The 24,516-nt window shown below is 28.5% G+C and overlaps 2 protein-coding genes across 3 annotated transcripts; one reads left to right on the top strand and one right to left on the bottom strand.

Annotated features, from left to right (window-relative positions):
- Positions 1-5,067: 5,067 nt before the first annotated feature.
- Positions 5,068-24,218, bottom strand: LOC111033927. 2 transcript variants are annotated; one of them, XM_022314884.1, is made up of 21 exons: positions 23,575-24,218; positions 20,339-20,472; positions 19,439-19,640; positions 18,775-18,908; positions 18,526-18,688; positions 18,162-18,338; positions 17,965-18,099; positions 16,083-16,139; positions 15,762-15,814; positions 14,440-14,746; positions 13,330-13,630; positions 12,927-13,266; positions 12,161-12,261; positions 9,126-9,440; positions 8,774-9,066; positions 8,258-8,692; positions 7,788-8,165; positions 7,585-7,731; positions 6,552-7,513; positions 6,271-6,469; positions 5,068-6,188 (listed from the first exon to the last, which is right to left on the bottom strand). In XM_022314884.1, exons 2-21 carry the CDS (start codon positions 20,434-20,436, stop codon positions 5,724-5,726), a joined length of 5,262 nt encoding a protein of 1,753 aa, XP_022170576.1. In that variant the 5' UTR covers positions 20,437-20,472; positions 23,575-24,218; the 3' UTR covers positions 5,068-5,723. The 2 variants fall into 2 exon arrangements, with proteins under 2 accessions (XP_022170576.1, XP_022170577.1); XM_022314885.1 differs by having other exon boundaries at positions 19,439-19,637.
- Positions 10,776-12,117, top strand: LOC111033928 (zinc finger and BTB domain-containing protein 44). Its single transcript, XM_022314886.1, has 2 exons — positions 10,776-11,897; positions 11,952-12,117. Exons 1-2 carry the CDS (start codon positions 11,174-11,176, stop codon positions 12,077-12,079), a joined length of 852 nt encoding a protein of 283 aa, XP_022170578.1. The 5' UTR covers positions 10,776-11,173; the 3' UTR covers positions 12,080-12,117.
- Positions 24,219-24,516: the final 298 nt, after the last annotated feature.

The following is a 24,516-nucleotide window of genomic DNA, read 5'->3' as shown; positions in this document are numbered from 1 at the left end:
GAATGTTTTGATCTAATGACTACATGAAATGTTCATGAGATTCTGTAACATGTATGATGCGGGTGATTGGTGGGAAATATACACACAATAATGATCATCTAGATCAGGGATGGCAAACCTTTTGAACACTGCATGCCCAAAATTAGTAATAACCTTTTTATTTTTTTTTAGAGCGTGCCATAAAAAAAATATTAAAAATATAATATTTTGTTATACTATAATTTGATTGTATAATTGATGTATCAGTATAAAAAGGTTAGTTTAGGCTATTTTAATTTGTAGGTCCTATAATATTATAATAAATAATATATTATATAATATATAAAAGTGCTAATTTTCGCGTGCCCACAAAATCTTTTCGTGTGCCATGGATTTGCCGTCCCTGATCTAGATCTACAACACTCAAAGACGAGCAGTGATCGTAAAGAACGAAATAATTGTCTAAACGCTATCACTTAAAAATAAAATATTTGTGGGAGCTTAATATAAACAATTACCTACCTATAATATAATATATTATGTATTCTTATTATTATTTCTAAAAATGAAAATGATGTCTTAGTAATACATTTATCATAATGACAATGATAAAATTTGGGGTGATAAGCACCCCCCAAAATTGCACCTATGCTAATAAGTAATAACATATCCCGGAACAAATGTATACTGTATAGATAATTGTTATTTTTTATCATAACATTCATTACTATGCTGTATACCTACTAGTATATTAATGATAAAATATAAATAATGAGCAATATTTTGTCATTATTATGATAATATTTTAGTGAATTTTAAAATACTTTAATTTATGGATTATGCATGCAGACGTCTTCGCTATAAGTTGTTTATAGTTGATACAAGATAATCATATAAATTTGTATTATTTTTAAGGATTTATTTACATGAATTAATGTTTATATACAATAATTGTAAATTGTATGTATAAATATTATATTAAAACAGAATAAAATTAAAGTTAAACACGTTTTTGCATGACGTGTTATTGTGTTAATTAAAAAAAAACCTGCGTATTACGCAATTATAAAAATGAATATTGTATTTTTACTGGATTTTCGGTAGCGTACAAGCTGTACAAAAAAAGGTACCTGTTACCGTGTATTCGTGTGACAAAGGGTTTAATCTGTCATTGCAATCAAATGACATATTGACACGTCATATATTATGTTTGGGGGGAACATTATTATCAAATAATTGTCCACGTGTGCAAATTTCGTTTCGAAAAACAATTTAACACGTTCTCGACCATATACGTCAACATGAGTTGACACACTTTGGATGCTTAAAAAAAACACGTCAACACCTTTGGTACATGAAAACAAGAAAACTATATTATGATGATACTATAAATTATAATAGTAAATAAACGTTCAGTTTTAAATTCAAATATATTTATATTTAAATATAAATATAATTTTAATCAACACTTTAATTTAACAATAAATCTAGTTGGTTTTCGATATTCTATAAGCTCTGCAGTGGTTCCCAACCATTTCGACATTTTGATATTTCGACCCTAAAATTTGAGTAGGTATTATCTTTTCAGTGACCCAGATTATGTGTACCTTGTATAATATATTATACATTAGTATTGCTGTATTTCTTTTTTATGTGAATTCGGCTTATTTGTAAGGTACCTAGGTAACACTAACATAGATAATTGTAGGTATTTAAATGATTATAATAATATACAGTTAAAATGTATACATTAATGAATATATAATTATACCTGCATATAAAATACCAAATGTATGTATATGACTAGAGAAATATGAAGCGCTAAAGACAAATTAGATCTAGAAGTCAATGGGATGTTCTTTCAACAGTTTCCTAAATATTTAAATACCTGGGGCCCGATGGGGACAAACATAAATAATAGCAACTGTATGCGTGATAAACTTTGTATAAAAGCTGGAAATGGATGTTATTTTGCTACCTATGTCACAAACGTTCAAATCAAAATGATTATCTCGGAAGACCAAAAAAAGATTACATACTACGTATCTCATGACCAGCAGAGGCCTGTGCATGTTGAACCAGGACCGTGCGCAACAACAGCAGGAGTTGAAAACAGACTAAATACCTTTGAAAGAAAGGTATTAAGGAAAATGTATGGTCCCATCTATATACCCTGATATCCAAGTGTGTGAGAGAAAGCCAAACGAACAGTGGGAGGACGTCCGAGTGGCTATAGACTGACGCGCCTGGTCATCAAGCACAATAAAAGAAAAAAACAAAATACCTACATACATTGCATTGTCGTTTGATAAAGTTATATCTACCCGACAATTAATGTCATATAAGACTCAATAATGCTATCATAAATCTTAATCTACTGATTTAATTATCTCTTCCACCCGCCCATTTATGTTTATTTACCATCAGTACCCACACACAGTGGCGTACAAATGGGGCCAATGGGGGGAGGCTTCTGGGATAAATCTCACCACGGAGGACGAAAAAAAATTCTGTTTTGAAATTGGTAGACAGTCATGCAAATTGTTGTAACATGTGTATCAAATATGGTATTTGTCAAATTATTAATAAAATGTTGTCTTAAAATAATTAAATGCTGATGCACGTTACCCTAGCTCCGGCAACCCAAAATTAATCATTTTTTTCAAAATCTCTCCAGGATACATCATTACCACATATATACTCTGATAAATACATGTGTATACTTTAATCCCCTCATAAGAATATTGAATGTACTCCACTGGTTACAAGCGTAAAGACTATTATTATAGATATGTAGATACTTATGTACCTATACTACTACTGAGTACTACTACCTAATCAAGGTAGGATAGTTACTATCCGACAACTATTAAACATTAAACCAAGTAAAACACAATTTCTAAAGAAAATCAACGTTCTTAGAATGTAATTTTTTAACAGTAACTTACATAGTTTAAAGTTATTTTGTGTAAATAGAATTTTACACGATACAAAAAAAAAGTTAGAAATTATTCGAAGTTAATGAAATATTTCTTTTATTAGCAATACATTAAAAATTGTAATAAAATATTTCAAACAAGCTTTTCAACCTCTATCAAAAAAAAGTTCATCCAAAAAAGTTACGATATTTATAGCCATGAGACATTTTTTTTTTAAATATATTATTAAAGTTGTTTATTTATACAAGTATGCTAGGATTACATAACGTCTCTCCTCAGAATTGTTTTTCGTAAACAATAATTTATCATTGAATTCATATTTAACACATACATTGCAAAAACATGCTCGAAAACTACTGTACAGAAGCGGTATACGGTATACCCACTTGCCCAACTCTTTTAATTTTGTTAGTTTATTTTAGGATTCACTTTTCTGAATAACATGTACATTCATGATTTCTTATTCCGTACAAGATCATATTTTCATGGATCTATAATAATTTTATATTATTTAAACTTATTATATTATGAATTAGTGATAATAATATTATGCTTTTAAATAGTTTTGATGTAATTTAAGACTGTATATTTTTGTTTACATCGTTCGATTAAAATTTTATGAGCGTTTGAAGTTCAAATTTTCACATTGTTGGATTCACTCGTGGAAAGACTTTCCGATATTGTTAACAAAAACGAATAACTGTAGATAGGTACTTGAAATTAAATGTTTTGTTTGTTTTACTTGCAGCTTTTGAAAGAGCTGTAGCACTTTTTATTTACTTTTGACCCCCCCAAAGTACCAACTAGATTCACTTTTCCGTCAAAAATTTAGCATTTTTACTACCACAAAATATGTTGATGACTAGTAAAAAAAAACCCACATTGTAAATACAATACATTCAATTTTTTTTAAATCAAAAATAAATTTATTTATAATTTCACGACCCACTGAAAAAGCATTATGCAACCTCTAAGTTTGACAATTGATTAAGTACCACATTCCAATATTTACATTTATGTTTATAATATGTATTCAATAATTAATACTTTTAGATTCAGGGTTATATCAAGAATACACAATTTTAATCCCAGTCTTGGACATGTTAAATAAGGTTACATCAAGGAATCATAATTTTAATTTAATATCATAAAAGAAAGAAGAAAAACGTGACAAAATGTTTTGTTTCATCACATTTATTAAATCATTTGGATAACAAATACCTATTAATAGATCAATATATTTATCACAACTGTTAGGTTTTTTAAAAAAACTTATGTCCTCCAACTTGTATGATTACTACATTTACACAATACAAATATTGTTAATTCAAAACTAAAAATATTGCAATTTATACAATTACACCATTACTTACAAAATGTTCAACAATAAAAAAAAAAAATGATAAAAAATAAATAAAATGCTTATAAAAGTAATATTCTTGTTTAACCTATTATTTACATTTTGATACCTAAAAAAAAAAATGGAGGGAATTTACACATTAAAATAAGATTAATATACATTAAAATTATAATTGGTTTCACCATAAATACAAATAAAAGCCTAATGATTAAAAAAAAAAAACAATGTTGCTAACTAACAGTTTTCAGTTAGTAAAAAGTTAACTATTTTATGATAACCGATTAATAATTTTGAATAAATTAAACAGTTGACACAAAACATTATTATCACTGCATTATTATTTGGAACATAATTTTCTTCTAATGCATTACAGGAGCTATTGTTTTCACATGACATATCAAACAATTCTACATTTAAGTAATAAAAAAAAATATGATGTTTAGAAATAACACAAAATTTGCATTTATTAATTATTTTGTGGTACAATGAATTTTAATTTAATTTATTTAAATAGTAATGTTTAATGTTAAAACATTTACTCAATTAAACATTTGACCAACCATTGTGAATGGTATATTCAACTTCCTAACTTCAAGAAATCGTTTGATGTTAATGTATATTTATAATCAAGAATAAAAAATTTATTATTTTTAGTTTATGAAACTAAAAAAATAGAAATTTATCAATAATTTACAGTTAAATAAAAATAAAATATTTATAGTTTTGTAAAATATTACAATACAAATGATTCCACTTATCATACCAAAACAATTATTTATCTGGGCATTGTGTAGAGTATTAAAAAATAAATAAATTCAGACACTCAAATCTAAGTGCAATTGGTTATTTAAGGGTAATCTTTACAAATAACATATAATTTATAAGCATAGGAAGTTTTTATAAAATACACACAAAGTTATTTCAAAAAGACACAAATAACAAACAAATATTAGTACAAATAATTGTACTATTAGGTTAAATTTATTAAATAATAACAAATGAGCTGTATAATAAATTTACTTTTTCAGCATATTATAAATTTGAATCAGACAATTATGCGTTGTGTCAACCAAACAGATATTTTAGTTTTACAGAATTTAAATAGATTTCAGTTTTACAGAATATAAATGGTTGTTTTTTAATTAATTGCTATTGTGTCCCAAGAATTAGTAACCATTTATAGACTATTATGATAATTAAATGAAATAAGTTAAGACACAAATACTTATTTCATAAGTACATTTTATACAACAAATATAAAATGTAATGTAGACAATGATACACTTACTTAACAAGCAAAACATAAATAAGTTTTGTAGTAGAATTACTTTGTATGATTATTAATGTTAAATTGGGTTAACAAGTAAAAAATAAAAACAAACTAGACTAGATTTTTAAACATAAAAATCTTTTTAAACACATATGTACCCTGTGTTATGGAAGAACTAATCCTCATCAGACATCGGCTCATATTGGGCTGTTAACATAGATCCACCACCACCACCATTTGGATCAGATGATTCATTATTTTTTTGTGTAGCCGATGCAGACATATTGATTGCAGCCGAAAATGGATAAGTGTAAGCCTGTTCATTTTTGTTGTCATCATCTGAAGTGCGCATTACTTCAACAATCCGATTCTTAACATAGTCTAAAGGTGATAAAGGTATATCCGCTTGAGTTGGATAAAAGCGAACTCGACTGTTGTCATCCTTCATTTGCTGTTCAAATTCTTTCTGTTGTAAAGCACGGCGAAGCTTCCAAGTATGAGGCTCAAAGCCTGCAGCTAACATATTATTAAAGGGATATTCTTTAAAAGGATGTTCCTGTGGATATGGTTCTCCTGGACGACTCATTTCTGGGCTACCCCGGGGTTTTAAATTTTGTTTTTCATTTGCTTCTGGGAATGACTATAATAATATTTTAAATAATTTATAAACATTTTGAAGTTAAAGACATTCAAGTAGTAAATAATTTTTTTTTTAAACTCACTTGAAATAACTTATCACCAGCTCGTTGCTGTTGAACGTGTGCCTGATTGTTGACTGGAACAGCATTAGGAGGATGTCCAGTTCCATCATTACTCTGATTTATTTGATGTGTGATGATAGCATCAATTAAATTAGCTGCAGTTAAAGCATGGGGTTCTGTACTTTGTCTTGAAACTCTACCACTACCAGCATTGTCCCTACTGAAAAAAAAGTACTTGTTAGACATTGAAATAATATCTATAATTGTCATATTGGTTCACAAAAAACAGAAATTAGATATACTTTTGAATATTGGATGGTGGTTCTTGGTGCCTCGATACTGGAGTATTTGATCTTGATTGTTGGAATGAAGATACAGTAGAAGGTATTTGCATTACCCTCGGTTGTTCTTGCTGCCGTTGCTGTTGTTGTTGTTGTTGTTGTTGAAACGAAGCAGCGACCATTCTTGAATGTTGTTCAGGAGTAAGCCGATGATGCATCATTTGTTTATCCCTCATATACTGATCCCTTTGCTGCTGTTCTCTAATTTGTGCAACTGCTTGCATTTCTCGCTCTCTTTGCACAGCTAATTCGCGTTCTCTTTGCATGTGCTCGTGTCTTTGTTGTTCTCTGTACATATGCGGTTTTGGTACTGGAGAACCTCTTACATAACGATCTTGTTCTCTGTGTCTATCTTCAGAATGATTTAAAGGCACAGGTAAGCTAGGCTGTCTTATAGCAACATCAACCAAAGATCCTAGTGCTTCATGTCCTGGAGGATAAGTTTGTGGAGATGCTGCTTTAGGAGCTGTGTTATGACGTTGTATTACACCTTGACGAGTTGGTTGATAATACATCGGACTAGTAACTGGAGGTTTCTGAACTCGAGGAAATTGAGCAGCAACATTAGAATGCATTTGCTGTGAAGTAATATAGTCATTCATAATGATTTGTCTTTGCTCACTATAATGGGGCTGCCTTGATTGATATTGAGGCTGAGGATTGCGTTTTTGATAATAGTCTGCATTCATATTTTGATTTGAATTGTGTAACATACGTTGGTGAACAGGAGTACCTTGAGTAATAGAACCACCAGGAGCTTGTGAAGGCTGAGAATAACGGTTAGATTGTGGTGGCATGTATAAAGTTGCAGCTGAGACAGGAGTACCATGCATGATAGATCCAGTTGCTTTTGAGTTATTCAATATGTTAGGAGATAACTTAGATGAAACAACGTTTGCTACAGATAATTGAGGTGATGTAACCTATTAATATAGAAAAAAAATTGTTTAACCAACTTTAAGCGAACAAAAATTACAAATTCTTATAATCAAACCTTATTGGGTAATTTTATGTGCGATGTTTGTTTAACAGTTACATGGGGAATTGACTGCGATGGATGAACCATGACATGATTATTGGCTGGTGATATTTTTGTCCAATATATTTCACCTTGCTTGCCACTTCGTCCCAATTCAGCATACTGAAATACGTTTGCAATATAATATGATTCTTTACAAATTATAAACTAAAAGTTACCTGAGGAGAATAAAACGTATTTGTTTCATGAATTTGTGTGGGAGGAGTTCTATACATTGCACCAGGTGGTGGTGGAGGTTGTGCATGTTTAATTGGCGGAGGATCAGAATAAGAATCTCCTTCTCTGGGTCTTTTGATACTTAAATCAAGAGTTACACCTTCGGGAACTCTAACTTCAGACATTTTAGAAGATTGTACTTGAACAACTACTAAACCATCTTTGTTGTGAAGTTCACGAGGTGGTGTGGGAACCACTGATATTGTGGCCATTGACTGTTGTTTGTTTTCATTATTGCTAGATCCTGTATTTCTATCTTTGATTGGATATTCAGGATCCAAAAGTATGGATGATATGGTAGGCATAGATCCATTCTCTTTCTATATATAAATAAATAAATTTAAAAAATATGTAAATATATAAATAGAAAGCACAAAAAAAAAATAGTAATAGAAATGTCAAGATTTTTTACCTCTCGATTAGAATGTTCTTTTGTAAATTGTTTTTCAATTACGTCAGATAAAATATCTGATACACTTAAATCAGTAACAATCTTTTCTTTTTTCTCAGATTCATTATTGGAATGTTGCAACACATTAGACTCATTTTCAGCTGTACCTCCGATTCCTTCATCTGCAGTTTCAGTAGCTGAACTATCATAATCTTCTTTGACAATAGTAGATCGAATAGAATTTTCACTATCACGAGACTCTTTAGCAGTCAATTTTGGTTGTGGCGGACTTGTTGTATCACGTGGAGGAGATAATTGTGGTAAAGTATTTGTTGGTGAAGGTGCACTTTGAGTATCACTGTCACACAAAACAAGGTTAGTCTCATCACAACTAGAAGTGCTTGAACCTGACTCTTCTTCATCTGTTAGAGCAGGCTTTTGTTCACTACCATTTGTCTAAAAGAATAGATCAGACATTTTATAGATTTTTTTTTTTAAATTTGGAATTTGAAATTTAATAAAAATAATATATTTTACCTTTTTATACTCCTGTACTAAAAGGTCTAAACCTAGCTTTTTTCTGAAGCTAAAATAAAATTCTTTGCACTGGTAGTGGCTTTTATTTTGCCCAACTAATTTACTTATTTCACTCCAACGAGTACCATGTTCTCGAATTCCTCTCTTTAATGCATTAGTCTCTTCATCGGTCCAGCCATCTAAAGTATCAGTACTAATATTGTTTGATGTTCCTACAACTCCAAGTGCCATTAATCGTCTTTGGATACGATTAAAGCAAGCTGAACAACATTTTGTTGTTGTTGGACCAATTTCTAAACAAAATATAAATGCTTTAATTTAAAATAATGGAGCAATAAAACTATTAACTTACGAAATTCTGAAGCAATAATATCTTGAGCAGTATTCCATTTTGCAGGTAATGGGCGTAATCTTTTGACTGGTCTTCTATTATTAGACTGAACAGTAGGGCAGGATGGCAATGGACAATATATTACACGACGATTTTGGGATCGAACCACTTTACAACGGCAAGTATTACAAACTCTAGCACCAGGAACAATATCTTCTGGCTTCACACCATATTGTGCTGCATCTGATGGATTAAGAGTCCTAGGGCATGCCACATTTTCTGCTTTACAAACCGCACACATACCTTTAGGTACATCTCCTTTTGACCCAGTTTCATCTATAATCATATATCACTAATAAAATAAATGCATAGATTGATGGCTGTTTTAAACTAATTTAACTAATAAATGAGAAATTAATATTTTTTATACCTATCAGTGTATTATATATATTTTCTGAGGTTATTTATTTTAATAACTAATTTAACCTTTTATAACAAAAACTACAAATCAAGTTATGTCGTAGTATAGAAATTATACCTAGTGACTATTATAGTGTATAATTTATAATGATTACCAGAATATTATAAATTATGAAATATTTTAAATGCAATCATAATTAAAACCGTATTAAAAGATAAATTCTACAACACAAGTTATATAGAAACTATTTCTTCAAAATCGTTTCAAAAAAAATGTAAACTAAATAATTGATTTATTTAGAACTAACGCGATAATAAATAATGATTAGTTCACACGTTTTGTATATTTAATTCCCACATTTAAATCTTATGTTGATGTTGGAAAATGATTGCATACTGACATACATATGTTAAATAAATGACTATTTAAAAAAAATATTTTAATTAAAACTGTACATTTAAGAGCCATTGTATACTCTTCTTAAATAATAGACATTGGGTGGCGGCTATACCCTATAGCAAATTCGAATTTTTTTTACAATTGGTCAGAGCAAAAAATTGGTCGATTGTAAAAATCTCAGCCAAATCATAGCTAGGTGGTTATTGACATAATAAAGTGATGCTACATAACGCATTACACTTGGTGCATGTTAGACAGACTAATTTCTGCCACCATAATATGCAGAATCCTATTTCTGAACCTAATCTTATATGAGGGCATTACACAGAGTATGATTTATTCTTTGTTATCTTTAATTTCTATTATTAAAAATTAAAAATATAAAATACATTAATAAAAAGTAATTCACTTTTTAATGTTCACTTGAGGTAGTAAACACTGCACCATAAATTAATTCCCTAGAGAGTAGGGAATACTACAATCCCCCAACCGTAGAAACATTTGTGTTAGCAGTGCATAATTGAACAGACTTCTCATATTCCAGAGGGTATAAAGCTAATTGAAGAGTATAAATTGTTGAGTAAATAATTTTTCATTTTCACAGTTTGCCAATTTAATTTAATAGGTATTTAACATTTTTGCTGATATGCAAAAACTAAAATAATTGAGTGCATATTCTTTTAACTAATTAATGAAGTTAATGTTGTTTTTAATCCCTTGAGTCTTAGAAAACTTTTATGCTTGGAAAACTATTAATTAATACTGTAACACTTAAATAAGCTCAGTAAATAATGTAAATAATAAATTATTACAACATTTAAATATCTATTAGGAACATAATTTCCCCCAAGTAAAATAATAAAATATAATATGTAAAAATCATTTTATAATTATATAAAAATAACAATGTTTAAAATAAAGATTTACTTGAATGCACATCATAATACTGAGAAATATAACATTTAATATTTAAATGTATGTGTATTATTCATCAAACATTTTTAACTTTTGTAAATTGCTTTGTACTATTTGAATAATATAAAATGTAATAATTGTACATTCAAGAAATCTTATTCTTTCTATTGTATTTAAAATATTATGTTATCTAATATTTATTTTTAAATACTGATAGAATATAATTTGAATACCCTAATTAATTAAAGGTTAAAGAAATACTCATGGGAAAACAAGATAAACAGAGGGTACATGGATAACGAGGTAGTAAATATTGCCAGAACAAGAAACAGTTATGAGTGTTATTAAAATTAAACGGACCGGAAAAGCTGCTAGAGGGAGCGCCTCTCGTCAACCAATGGGGGCCACAGACTTTACCACAGATGAATATTTTAACAGCAATCATTATTTCAGTTTCATTACGATACTACCAACAATCATGTACCGTTTTATGGCACCTAATATAACTATTTATGTTATGTCTTTAAACAACAGATTTCGTGCTTTTATTTCTCATCGAGAACTTCTAGCACAGTATAGTGGTTATTTTAAATCATTACAAAATTGTGAAACAAATAAAGTTTTTCTTCCTAACATCACTGATGATACTTTTTCAATTATATTGTCATATATTTATACAGGAGTTCTTAAAATAAACAATGAAAATATACATTCTGTTCTTTTAGCTACACACACTCTTCACATGCCACAAGCATCAGATATGTGTCGACAATTTTTAGTAACTCAAGACCAAAATATAATAAAACCCATTGCAAAACTACCATCATTTGTAGATGCATCCGTAATACAACAGCCAAATGAAAATAGAACACTAAAAATATCAGAAGAATCAAATTTCAAGCCACCAATTCGCAAAGAAAATATAATTTTGGATATAGCAAGTTGTGATGGACCAGTTCAGTTTTATAGAGTTCTTAATGAAAACTACAAAGGCGATGAAAGGAGATCAACACCAAAACAATCATATAACTGTGAATATTGCAATCATCCATTCAAAAGTAAGTACTGTTATGAAAAACATATTAATAGACACTTAAATATAAATTTGATAGATGATAAATCGGATAAAAAAAATAATTCTTCAATTCAATACTATCCGTGCAGACAATGTGGATCAAAATTTCCAAGTTACTATTTTGTTCACAAACATAAAAAATATTGTAAAATAAATATGTTGTAATTTTTTTTTTTAATAAAAAAATATTTATCAAAAGTAATTAATATTTATAGTATTAACTTAAAATCAAAAAACATGACTTACGTTGAGAATCCATTAATTCTTCGTCAGTCGTACTTGTATTTTCTCCTTTTAATTTATCATCTTTCCGTCTTTCTTTCTTTTTGGATTCAGGTTTTAATTCACTAAAAATGATCATTGATGTATATTAATAAAGTATACAAGGAAAAGAATATAATGATAACTTAAATTTGATAAATATAATTGTAGGGTAGTATACAAAAAACTGAGAAGTGTTATTAATAAATATTATTATTATTATTTTTTTTTTATTCTAATAACGCTTAAATGAATTATATTGTTGTAGAATTCAAAATTTTATCAATGCTATTGTATTTACAAAATATTTTTTTTTATTTTATAGTTATAAGAATATAACTAATGTATTCAAAATTATTATGTAAGAAGAAAATATGTAATCATTATTGATGAACTTGTTATATTTAATTAATTTATTAATCATATTGTAGTGATAAATCATAATACAATATACTATTATCATAAAAAAACAACCCTACGGATTTCACTCATTGATTATTTCAAACCATATAATGTTCCTTTTTTTATTAGTTATTATATAAAATGTAATATTTTACATTTTTACTCACAAAAGTTTGATATACAACAATCACCCAAAAGTCCAAAAAAATAATAGAAAATTTGAGGTGACCAATAAGAAGTTCTATTATACATAGTAGTCTATCCATTATTTAATAGTTAAAATGAAAACATTAAATGATCTTATCAAGTAATACTGGTCATTTTTTAACATAACATTAATTGTATTTACCTTGTGTGTGACGTAACAGATGTCTGTATCAAATTTTTAACAGATTCATTACTTTGATCTTTATTTGTTAGTGAATTTTCAGTTTCATTATTAGCACCTTGTTCAGTAGCAACTTCTACTTCGACAGATGCTGGAGTCTCTTCATTTTCAGGTATTGCATTTTGAGCCGCTGAAATTTGTGCTAAATTTGATGATGCTGCTTCACTGCCCTGACGCTCTCGTTGGAGTCTAGTTGTAACACCGATAGAAGTTGAATTTAAAATATCCAATGAATTCAATGAACTATTAGCAGGTGTTCGATTTTGAGCAGTACGACGTCTTGCTTGCCATTTAGCTTTGCCTACAAAATTCAATTATTTTTTAAGTTTAATTAGATTGTACCAGGTTCAATATTAATGCTTACGTAATAATCTTTTGTACTCCTCTTTGGGCTTGCTTAAATAATAATATTGTACGCAATCAGATGGACATTTTTTATCCAGATAAGACGCTATTGCACCAAAATTTTTGGGATGAGCAATAAAACGATCTTTAAACACTTCTTTTTCTTGCTGTGTCCAAATATTGACATACTTTCTCTCATTATACTCTGTTTTATAATCCAACACAAGTCCATTGTTGTTCAAGTAAGTTAAATGTCGTTCATGAGGGTCTAACATAAGTGGTGGTATAACTGCATAAGACCTCATTTTTTTGTCTTCCATCTAAATATAATCATTAAATGTCATTATTTAGTACTTTCAGTACTTTTTTGGTTATCGAATATCACAACTACATGATTATGTGGAAGATTACAGCCAGTTATCACTATTCGGTTGTTGTAACTACCATACCTGATCACCGTAATTATTTTATTAAAAAGTAATATAATGCTTTTAATTACACGACATGGATTTATAAAAAAATTTAGTTTAAAAACTTTAAATTTAACTGTTAATTATGATTGTAATACAATATTATGTCATATTGATAATAACTAATGTAAAATGGCAGAAATAACAAAAAAAAATAAAATAAAATAAATTATACTCAGTTCAAGATAAGAACAGACCTCGGCGGCGACCAGTTTTCATTGGAGGTGGTCAGATGCATTGCTAGACGCTACCCCCACCAAGTTGATGCACGAGACCAGTGCTTTGGAACAAAGCCATGCCCATGAGCAAAAGCCAGATACCAAGTTCTGTTCTTATCTTGAACAGAGTATAGTATAAAATCAAATATATTAAAGAAATATAGAAACTTGATAATGAACCTCTAGGTGGATTATTCAATCTTAACGTTTTAAGGTTAATTCTAATAAATGGAACAATGTGAGTTTAATGTTACATAAACATAACAAAATAAGTATCAAGATGTTTAACGAGCAGTTTTTGCGTAGTTGCGATAACCAAATTTAGATAATCAGTAAATCAAAAATAAACACAATAATTGAAAAGTACTGAATTAATTGGTAAAATAGTAAATTTACTTTACTAAAAATTAGTTAAAATTATTTTTCTTTTTTAGAAATTACCTCCTGTTCTTGTAAACCATCCATGATCTCTTCTAAATCTGCTTCACTTTTTATACGAGCACCCACTCTATTAAATCTTTCTTTATCTTCACGTGCTTTTCTTAACTCAGGGAATACTTTTTCAAATAGTTCTCTATGTTTTGCTTCTTTCGCTTTTCGTTTTTGAGAGCTTTCAACTTTTTCAACTCTACGTATCCAATCCTTATACAGCTTAGAATAAATTTCAGTAATTTCATTTTTCTTTTGTAGTTGTTCCATTTTCTTTTTCCTCAGATGTTCCAATAATGTGGATTTAAATAATGAATACCTAACAATAAAATGATTATTATCTGTCATACAAATGAATCTATTTCACTCTGTTAATTGTAATATTGAGTGAATTGACCTAATATCTAACTGAAAATTAAGTATAGGGTCTAGGGCCCCACAATATAGGCTTTATACATTTTATTTACTAATAATAAGCATATACAAATTTATAAAAAAATAATGTATGAAATATGATCATAACTCCCTTTAAAATTAAATTATGATAAAAATTCTGCATACCTTAAAATTAACTTACAAAGTTAATTTATTTTGATATTAAAAATAGAGTTAATTGGATTTTTCTGAACATGAAATTTGATATGTTATGCGTTAGTATGACAACACATGCAGACTTGACAACATGTAAAAGAAGTCTCCACCAGCATGTGCTGTTCTGTCTTACAACATATCAAATCTTCGTAACGGATTCCTATTACAGATTATTTATAAATAATATGATGGCAAATTTACAAATTATCGAATTTGTAAAAGAGAATATAGACCGCAGTGTACGAGCGAAGTCTCCTATTTTCATATTTATATTTTTTTCTAAAAATAATAATTATAAATATTTAAATAATTTACTATATAATTTAAGTTAATAATAAATTTGCATTTAGCAAAACCAATTTTATTTAGTTAGCTTTAATCTTGTGAATTGACATGTAACAAACCTATAGATAAGAACATTAAGTTCTAAAATTGCTTATAAATTATATAACATTCAATTCACTTAATATTAAAGGCAACAGAAAATATGTTATGATGAATGTAAAGTTTGTGAAGCACGTCATAACAAATTCTGGTGTAACATCTTAACCCAAGTTAAAATTTATCAATATACATATATAACCTCATTTAAAAAAACTGCATTCATTAATTATATTTTGTGCATTTTTTTTTGGACAATATAATATTGTAATATTATATATAAACAAATTAAATTTTTATCAAGATTTTAAATGAATACTATCACTTAATTATTTAACTATAATATTAAACAATATTCTTACTTTCTTCTGTTCTCGTGATAAACATCAGCATCTGATGGTTGATTATACAAAGGCTGCAAACCGATAACAAACAATACATTTAAAAAAACTAGAAAAAATAATATTTATTTTGAGACTGCCACATTAGAATTTGTTTATTTTAAGTGTAATATATACATATATATTATAAAATAAAAAAATAATCAATTATCATTTTACAATATGTATATGAAAAAGTATTAATTAAAAAATAAAAATGGAGTAAAATTGGTATATGCTTTAAAAGTAAATTTTATTTTTTGTTAAAAAGTATAAAAAATAATCAAATAAAAATATACTTACAAGATCAGTTTTATTGGCAAATTTTTCAAGGCTCATTCTTGATTCTAATGCTTTTTTCTAAAATATAATTTAAAAAACATATATTTATTATATATTTTAAAAATTTAATAATAAAATTGTGCTTTTAAGTTTTTGTACTTTAGTATTTAAAACAAATTAAACACAATAGTTGAAACTACTTATGTTGATTAACTAATAATTAATGTTAAAAATGCCTCATCAAATAATATGTCCTCATAGTTTACAATGACTTCTAAGCCATTCTAAATAATAATTATAGTATTTCTATAATACTGATAAACGTAACATATTGTAACTTAAACTTAAGGTAATATTCAATACTGAACCTAGGTGATCCATCACATAGCTTAATTTGTTTTTCATATCCTTAATCTCAACAATTCGTACAACAAATTTAATATTTAATATAATGACTGTTGATTATTATTATTATGAATTTCATATATGATATCTTAACATTTAAATATACAGTAGTCCGGCTGATCCAGACAAGATGGGACCGGACTCTATCCGGATTATTAAAAATCTGGATTAAACGGAATGACTTTTTTTTTAATTTACTACTAAATATTTTTCCAATTTTCCAATCACCATATTTCAATATAAATATATCATGAAATGTTTCAATAATATGTCTTATGGTAGATAACAATGTACATTGACATGAATAATTTATATACATAAGTACTTAAGAACAAAATATAAATCGTCCGGATTATCCGGACATCAGGATTAGTGATGACCGGATCGGCAAGACTACTGTAATAAGAAAAAAAATCTATCTACACCCCAGGGTTATAAGTACTGAACATGTCTAAACACTCCTACCAAATAAGCAAATTAACATAATAAGACAAGCATATTTAAATGTAATATTACATAATACATATACTCTTCATTATGTTATCTACAAAATATAAATGACTATATTTAGAATTAAAATATTTTTGAATATTAAATTTAAGGTTTTATGTTATACTCAAGATACTTTAAGTAAATCTTAACTACCATTCAATCAAAAATTGTCATATCAATAATTTGTCCAAATGTTACACTAATTAATAAAGAACAGAAGATATAAAAACTAACCAGGTTATTTTTAGCTAATCAATAAAACCAGCTATCTTAAGACCAATGTAATATTATACAGTGAATTTCTTTAATATTACTTTATTACCCTAACCAAGAATATACATCTGATAAATGTTGTCTGCACAACATATTTAACGAACAATAATAGTTAGTTATACAACAACATTTCTATTATTCTCTAGCAAGGCGTGCATTTGTACTTTTTTTTAGTCAATTGCATACTCCTCAACTTTTGGTTTCACACAAATTTGATAAATCATATGTAGTATATTTTAAGTTTTCATGTCAAAATTTATTGTTATGATTTTTAAAAAAATAACAAAAAAAGTTATTATTATTATCCTTATAAAAATATTTATAATTATTCATACAGTGTTAATATTTAATATTAATGTTTTAACTTGAAATAACATTTTATCACTGAACAGTCCCTCCTTCTAATTGCTAATCATTGACCATATATTTATATATATATATATATATATATATTAAACAAATTTTCTATTTTTTTTATTGAGTAATATGATCACTGATTGTAAATAATATGTTTTCATTGAAAAAAATACATTTATTAATAATACTTATTTAGAATGACTGTTATTTTTTTTTTTTTATGAAAATTTCTATATAAATGCACATTTCACAATACATTTTATTGTGTATGTAAGATATTTTTAACTCATTATAATGAACATATTTCACTGTTTTTTTCTGAGTCTCAAGTTCGAAACCCTGTTATTAGTAGCCTATTGTAAAACAATATACTTACTCTGTTTGATGCATAAATTCGTTGAACTGGAGTCAAAAAGTTTGTATGGGCTTCTTCTTCACATTCTTTTAATGTATCTTCTACGGGTTCTATTTTAGTAACTTCTGAATTCAATTCTTTTTGTTCATAATTTTCCTAACAATAAAAAAAGCAATATCAGACAAATAAATATTTTTTTTCATTTTGTTTGCTTTTACTTTCAACTTGATCAAGTCTTCAATTTCTTTAGTAATATTATTTATATCACTCTCAATTTTATTTAATTTTGGAGTAATGTCATTAACTTTATTAACTTTATATTCTGGCATGGGTTCATCAATCGTTGGTGAAATAGCTTCTACTTGAGGATTGTATGCACTTGTAGATGGGGGATCCTGTAAGCAGTTTTACATATATTACTATCATATCATGTGAAAATTTACTTATTTTAAAACTGAAATGTTAAAGAAACAATGAGCTTGGACTAAATTAAAAAATTAAATCTTGAATGACATATATTATGTATAAGATAGGTAAATACTAAATAAACACAATAATTATATAGAGAAACTGTAAACTTACGGATATATCAATTTTAAGAGGGGGTTGAGGCGAAATAGGATGAAGTAATTTTGGTTTTTTCATAGGAGGTGGAGGACCATGATCTGGTCTTTCTCTCATAAAATTCATGGAAACTGTATTGTGAGAATTGTGATTCAATGATTCATCTCGATAATGTTCCATTCTAAAGAAATAATTTCAAAATTAGTTTATAATACATCTTAATATAGGTAAGTAAAGTATTATACAATTTAACTGATTCAAACTTACTGTAAACGACTTCGTTGGTAATAATCACTAGTTGCCGACAGCAAAGATATACGATTTTGCCTACCTACGGTAGGCATCATATCGCTTCTTGCTAATTCAAAAGGAACACCTATTGTAACTCCTCGATCAGATATCTAAAAAAAAAAAACAAAAAGTTATTAATTATGATTGCATTATAAGTTAAATTGCATTTTTAATAAAACAAAACATATAAATTATACTTTTTTAATTATTTATCACAATTTTATAGATAGTAAATAGTACTTACAAATAAAATAAATTTATTAAAATATTTATTTAATTAATTTTTTTTTTTTTTTTTTAATTGATCCTGAGCCCGGCAACTGTGGCCATTAGCTATTAGTAGGTACTGTAGGTTTTTGTATTGATGGTTTGTATATTTTTGGTACGGTAGGGGGAACACGTGTGTGTTTGTTTTGGCAGAATTTCGAATGGGGCACCCGTAGGTTTCTGCCATGCCCCGGGGGTGGGGGATGGCAGCACTTGCTCTCCGGTCACCGCGACTTGTCCGGAGAAAAATGCCGCCCGGTGGCCGAGGATCGAACCGCAACCGGCTGAGTCGCAGCGGAAGTGTCAGACCACTCGGTCACCTCGTCCCCCTTAATTAATTTTGTTTGAATTAAAAATGTATACAAAAACTTACATTTAATGCTCTAGAATGAAAAGGTGCATCTCTATATACATTTGATGCTGTGGTTGTAGATGACATATATACAGGTTGAGAAACATATCGTATATTGGCCGGATACCCAACAAAATTATTATGAACCTGGCCAGTACCAGTAGATGGCTTGTATGGCCCATTTTCTCCTGGTACTTGAACTACACCATGGTTAACATTTCTTCTGAAAAAAAAATTAATAATTTAAATGAATAAATTGTCAAATACTATGATTCATAATAAATAATTAAATTATTGATTTAATAAACCTACATTTAATTAAAAATACTAAATTTAATGTTTTTGTATCATCAAATATATCAATTCAATATAGGTACATAACAATAGCACTAACTGTATATTGTTTGAGAGCCTCTTTAAAGATTAATTTTATCTGAATAATTAACTTATCAGAGTATGAAGTGTTGGATAACTGGAATTAGTTTTAATAGCTTACAAAACTTATAAATCTTTTGATACAATATACAACCAATAATTTTATAAATACTATTTAGAATATCTCAGTTACAAAGATAAGAAAGTGTACAATGAATACCTAAGAGGATATTATACACGAATAACCATGAAGTTAGATACTTAGTTAATTTTTATCCACAGTAAATATTACAGACCAAACAACATGAAAAGGGTAAATATAATATACTTAATAATAAATGTAAATGTTATTTTTTGTGTATGCCTATAATATATTCTTAATTCTATGTGGTTTAGACTGTATTGAGATAGTTGCATTCAACATAAATAAAAATAATAATTTAACTTAACAGTATTATACTGAAGATATTTCTTTATTACTTAATTTTAAAAAATTAGCTTCAATAAAAGAACATTACAACACACTTATGTATAATTAACACTTACCCATGAATTTGAGGATTCCTTTGAGAATAAGCCATTTGAGCTTGTGAAGGCATGGCAGCACGGTCCAAATGTATAACTGTTTGTTGCACAGCTTCCATAACAGTTTTAACTGAACCAAATCTCTTTGTTCGCCACTAAAAAATCAAATAAATCTTTTAATTTATTTATCGATACGATTAATTTAATAACAATCATTGTAGATAATTTCTATATGCATAATATGAGTGTATGCAACTAATTAAAAATAGCAAATGAGTAAAAAAAGTTTTTAAGGATATAAAATAAAAGAAACTATAAATATAAATCATCTGTTCATTGTTTTCTTTTAAATTTAATATAAATTAAACAACACAAAGTATGTTTCTTTCTTGATTAAGACATAATATTTACCATTTCATAATACTTTTTGTTTACAATGTATTGGTACCCAAATCGAAAGTAAATAATGACTCTTGTCAGTAGCATTTTTATCAAAAAATACATAATCAATCTAATAAATGGATATTATGATTTCTAATTTTTTGTCATATGTTCACATATTAAACACTAAAACCTCAAGTTACACTTTTAGAGGTTAGGTATAAATATAAGAACAATTTTAAAATACCTTATTTATTTTCATGTACATTATATATTGGTCTTTAATGACATTACAATTAACTTCTAATCAACAATGATTTGATTCAATTAATGTACATACCTTTTAAGGCCAAGGCAAAAAATCAATCATTGCAAGAAATATGAATATCTAATTCTAGATATACAAAACTCATGTTTTCATGTTAAAATATTTAAATTCATCAAGCAAATGTGCACAATGTTAAGAAGTTGTGTAATATTTATTTATTACCAGGCAAAGTAAAAATATATTAATATTAATAATAATTATTAAAATTAACTCTTTCATTGATATCACTGTTAAAATTGTGATAATAAATAAAAATTATGTATTTATGTACAGATAAATCTAGTAATATTAATGTTTTATATATTTTTAAAAATGAGATGGTACCTAATAAGAAGGGTATATTACTACATCATCACACATAATGACACAAGAATAACACAAGTATTAACATAAGTATACAACAGAATAAAAATTAATTTAGTACTTAATAGGTCTATGAATAAATGCCAATTTATTCAATCGTTTACAATTATAATAAATCTGTTTTACCCTAATTATTAGAGCTTAGAATTTTAAAAATACAAGATGAATAAAAAAAATGTTCATCGATAGATAGGGTACTAGCACTAACTAAAAGTTAAAACAATGTTCTGGCCAGGGTCAAGATTATAATATAAGTATAATACTATTTTATAATTATTTTAATAAGCACAGGCTGATTTATGTTGAAATATTAACAATAATATCAATTATACAGTGATGATCATTGTTAACTATCCAATATATATATACATATATATGATATAACACTCATAAATATGTTTGATGATGAAGATAGATAATTATTAACAAAGTAAATAGTTATAAATCTATTGAAGATATATTTATCTTCATAATTTTACAGTTGAAAAGTTTGCATCTATTTAAAAAAATAATTGTTAGGCAACACAGCACATTTTTTATCTATCGATTTATGCAAAATACAAATAAATTAACATATATTTCAAAGAATCTTGGAGATACTCATGTAAAAAATCCCACAACCAAGCTGATTTGAATTTAATTAATAGAGATTTGAATGAAAACAAGTAGATAAAAATTTATTATATTTATATGATGATGATAAAACAGATTTGTAACTACAGAAAATTGTAACAAAATTGAGAAAAAACAAGAATGTGGATTTAAATTCATTTTAACCGAACAGTGTAGACTTAGTAATTGGTATCAAAATAATACTTAAATTGTGATCAATATTATACATCTATATTGTGATTTGTGAGTGAAGTTTAATGGTACCTATATATATTACCTATACCAGATACCTATTATGCTAATGAATAATTAATGTTATAACAGGTCATAACTTTAACATTAATGAAAATTCACTTTCAATGAAATATAAATAAATAGTTGGAGGTACCTACCCAATTGCAGAATTTAACATTCAAACAGTAAATAGAACAAAAGAAAGATTAGATCCCAATATTTTAGAATAAAAGGTTGTTATTGTGCAATAACATTAATTTTAAATAAGACTGTTATATTGAGATATTGTAAATATCAAAGATAAACACAATATTATTTTAAAACAAGATTTTGATAGTAATCCAAATATTTAAAGGTTATACACCCTCGTAGAACTAGTATTATAATTGATAATATCCAACAATATTTTGTTACATAAATATATATGGTATTATGAGACAGATATTATGTACCTTAAACTCTAGATCCCTCTAAAATCACAATATTTTAGATAATTTAAGAACACGCATTATGTATATATATATTTATATCATATGTGGACATATTTTAAAAACTAGTAAAACAACAATGATAAATGCCGCCTAAGTAGTGAGTAGTAAGTAATTACTATGCTCCACATTATCAATGTTTAACAACACGTCTGTCGGTCACTTTTCACATTTTCACGAACAACACGTCATTTGAGACACACAATATTTGATATTTCTAATTCCTGGTATACTAGGTATCCGAGATTCAAAAACAGCACAACAATAAACATCAGAAAGAAATTAAGCTGGTCACACACTAAGGTTATATTTATCTGTCAACATTTTTAGGCGTAACTTGAAAAATGTAGGTACATGGTCAATGCGTGATGCTAAAAAGGGGGCACTATATCATTACAAAATGAAAATTGTGTAGTTTTATTTTCCCTTGGTCTTTGATGTTCAAAATTAAAATAAGTAAGCATGGAACAAAGATGAACAAATAAACAATACAAATTACCAAGTGTGTGGGTCATTCTCAGGTGTACTGATTAAATTGTTCGAATACCGAACATTTTCACGGATAAATAAAACCGTTTTGTGGGACCGGAATTAAGTATCGCGTGCAAATCCTGACCTCTATCCTGGGTAGATCAACACTACGGGGAGGAACACTACGACGACAGCACGGATATAGGTATGTAATATTATTTATTAGGTCATAATGGACGGACCACGTGAGGACAAAATATCAACGTCTATGACCCAAAACCGATAATAAAAATAAATAATGCGTAAATATTAAATAAGCAAAAACAGGCGTACGTAAGTGTAGCCGTGTAGACACGTAAAAAAATAGCACCGATAATTACTTTTATAAATTTTTTTCCGGCGATTTAAATCCTCGACATTAGATCCGCGTGTCGAATATCTCCGATAGCAAAGATGAGGTACTGATGATTTCCAACCAACACATCTGCACCGTTTTTTTAATTTTCTTATTTTTCTTATTCTTATTATTATTATTATTATTATTATTATTATTGTTGTTATTCGGACGACCACGCGCCGTACATCGTCGTCACAACTCCTCGGTGCGCGTCGCACGCGATACGCGATAGACGATAGAGATTACCACACTTTGAAAAAACACAATCGGTCGGTCGTTTGGTCGGTCGTTCGATCGGTCGGTCGGTCGGTCGGTCGGTCTGTCGGTCGGTCGGTCTGTCGGTCTGTCGGTCTGTCGGTCGTACAGACGGCACTCGACGGTATGGTGTAGGGTCGCGGACGCGCCGCGGGGTACACTGACTACACTGCGGACGATCGTCGAGAAAAACGAAACGCGAGACGGAAATTTCAAAATTTTTTCTTCCTCATTTCGACTGTTTGTTATTTATTTTCGTGTTCCGCCTACGGGAAAAAAAAAAAAAAACTTCTCCGCTGGGGACACGGCCGTCGCGCTCGCTTGACATCAACCGCACGGCTCCAAACAGGTTCGGGCGAATCCAATGGGCCACTTCGGGTGAGGTAGAGTACCTCGGTCGATCCCGCGGCGTCCTCCGCACACAGTAGGCGGGCGGTTGCGTGATACGAGGTGAAGGGGACCCCTCGATAGCGCCATCGCAGACCAAACAAAACACGATGGATTTGCCAGACTCGCAGTGTAGCCCGACCGCACGATAATTATGGCGTCCGCGTAACAAAGCCGCACGTTAAAAACCGGGATAGGAGAACAGAGGAAAATAAGACGAACGTCACGCGATTCGCGACGACGACCCGGGCCGACCCGACCCGATCCTCACTTCTCACAATAA

The sequence above is a fragment of the Myzus persicae genome, unplaced genomic scaffold, assembly GCF_001856785.1.
Source record: "Myzus persicae strain clone G006 unplaced genomic scaffold, MPER_G0061.0, whole genome shotgun sequence".
Classification (NCBI taxonomy): domain Eukaryota; kingdom Metazoa; phylum Arthropoda; class Insecta; order Hemiptera; family Aphididae; genus Myzus; species Myzus persicae.
Note: the sequence above shows the minus strand (reverse complement) of the source record. Positions and strands in the feature narration are given on the sequence as shown.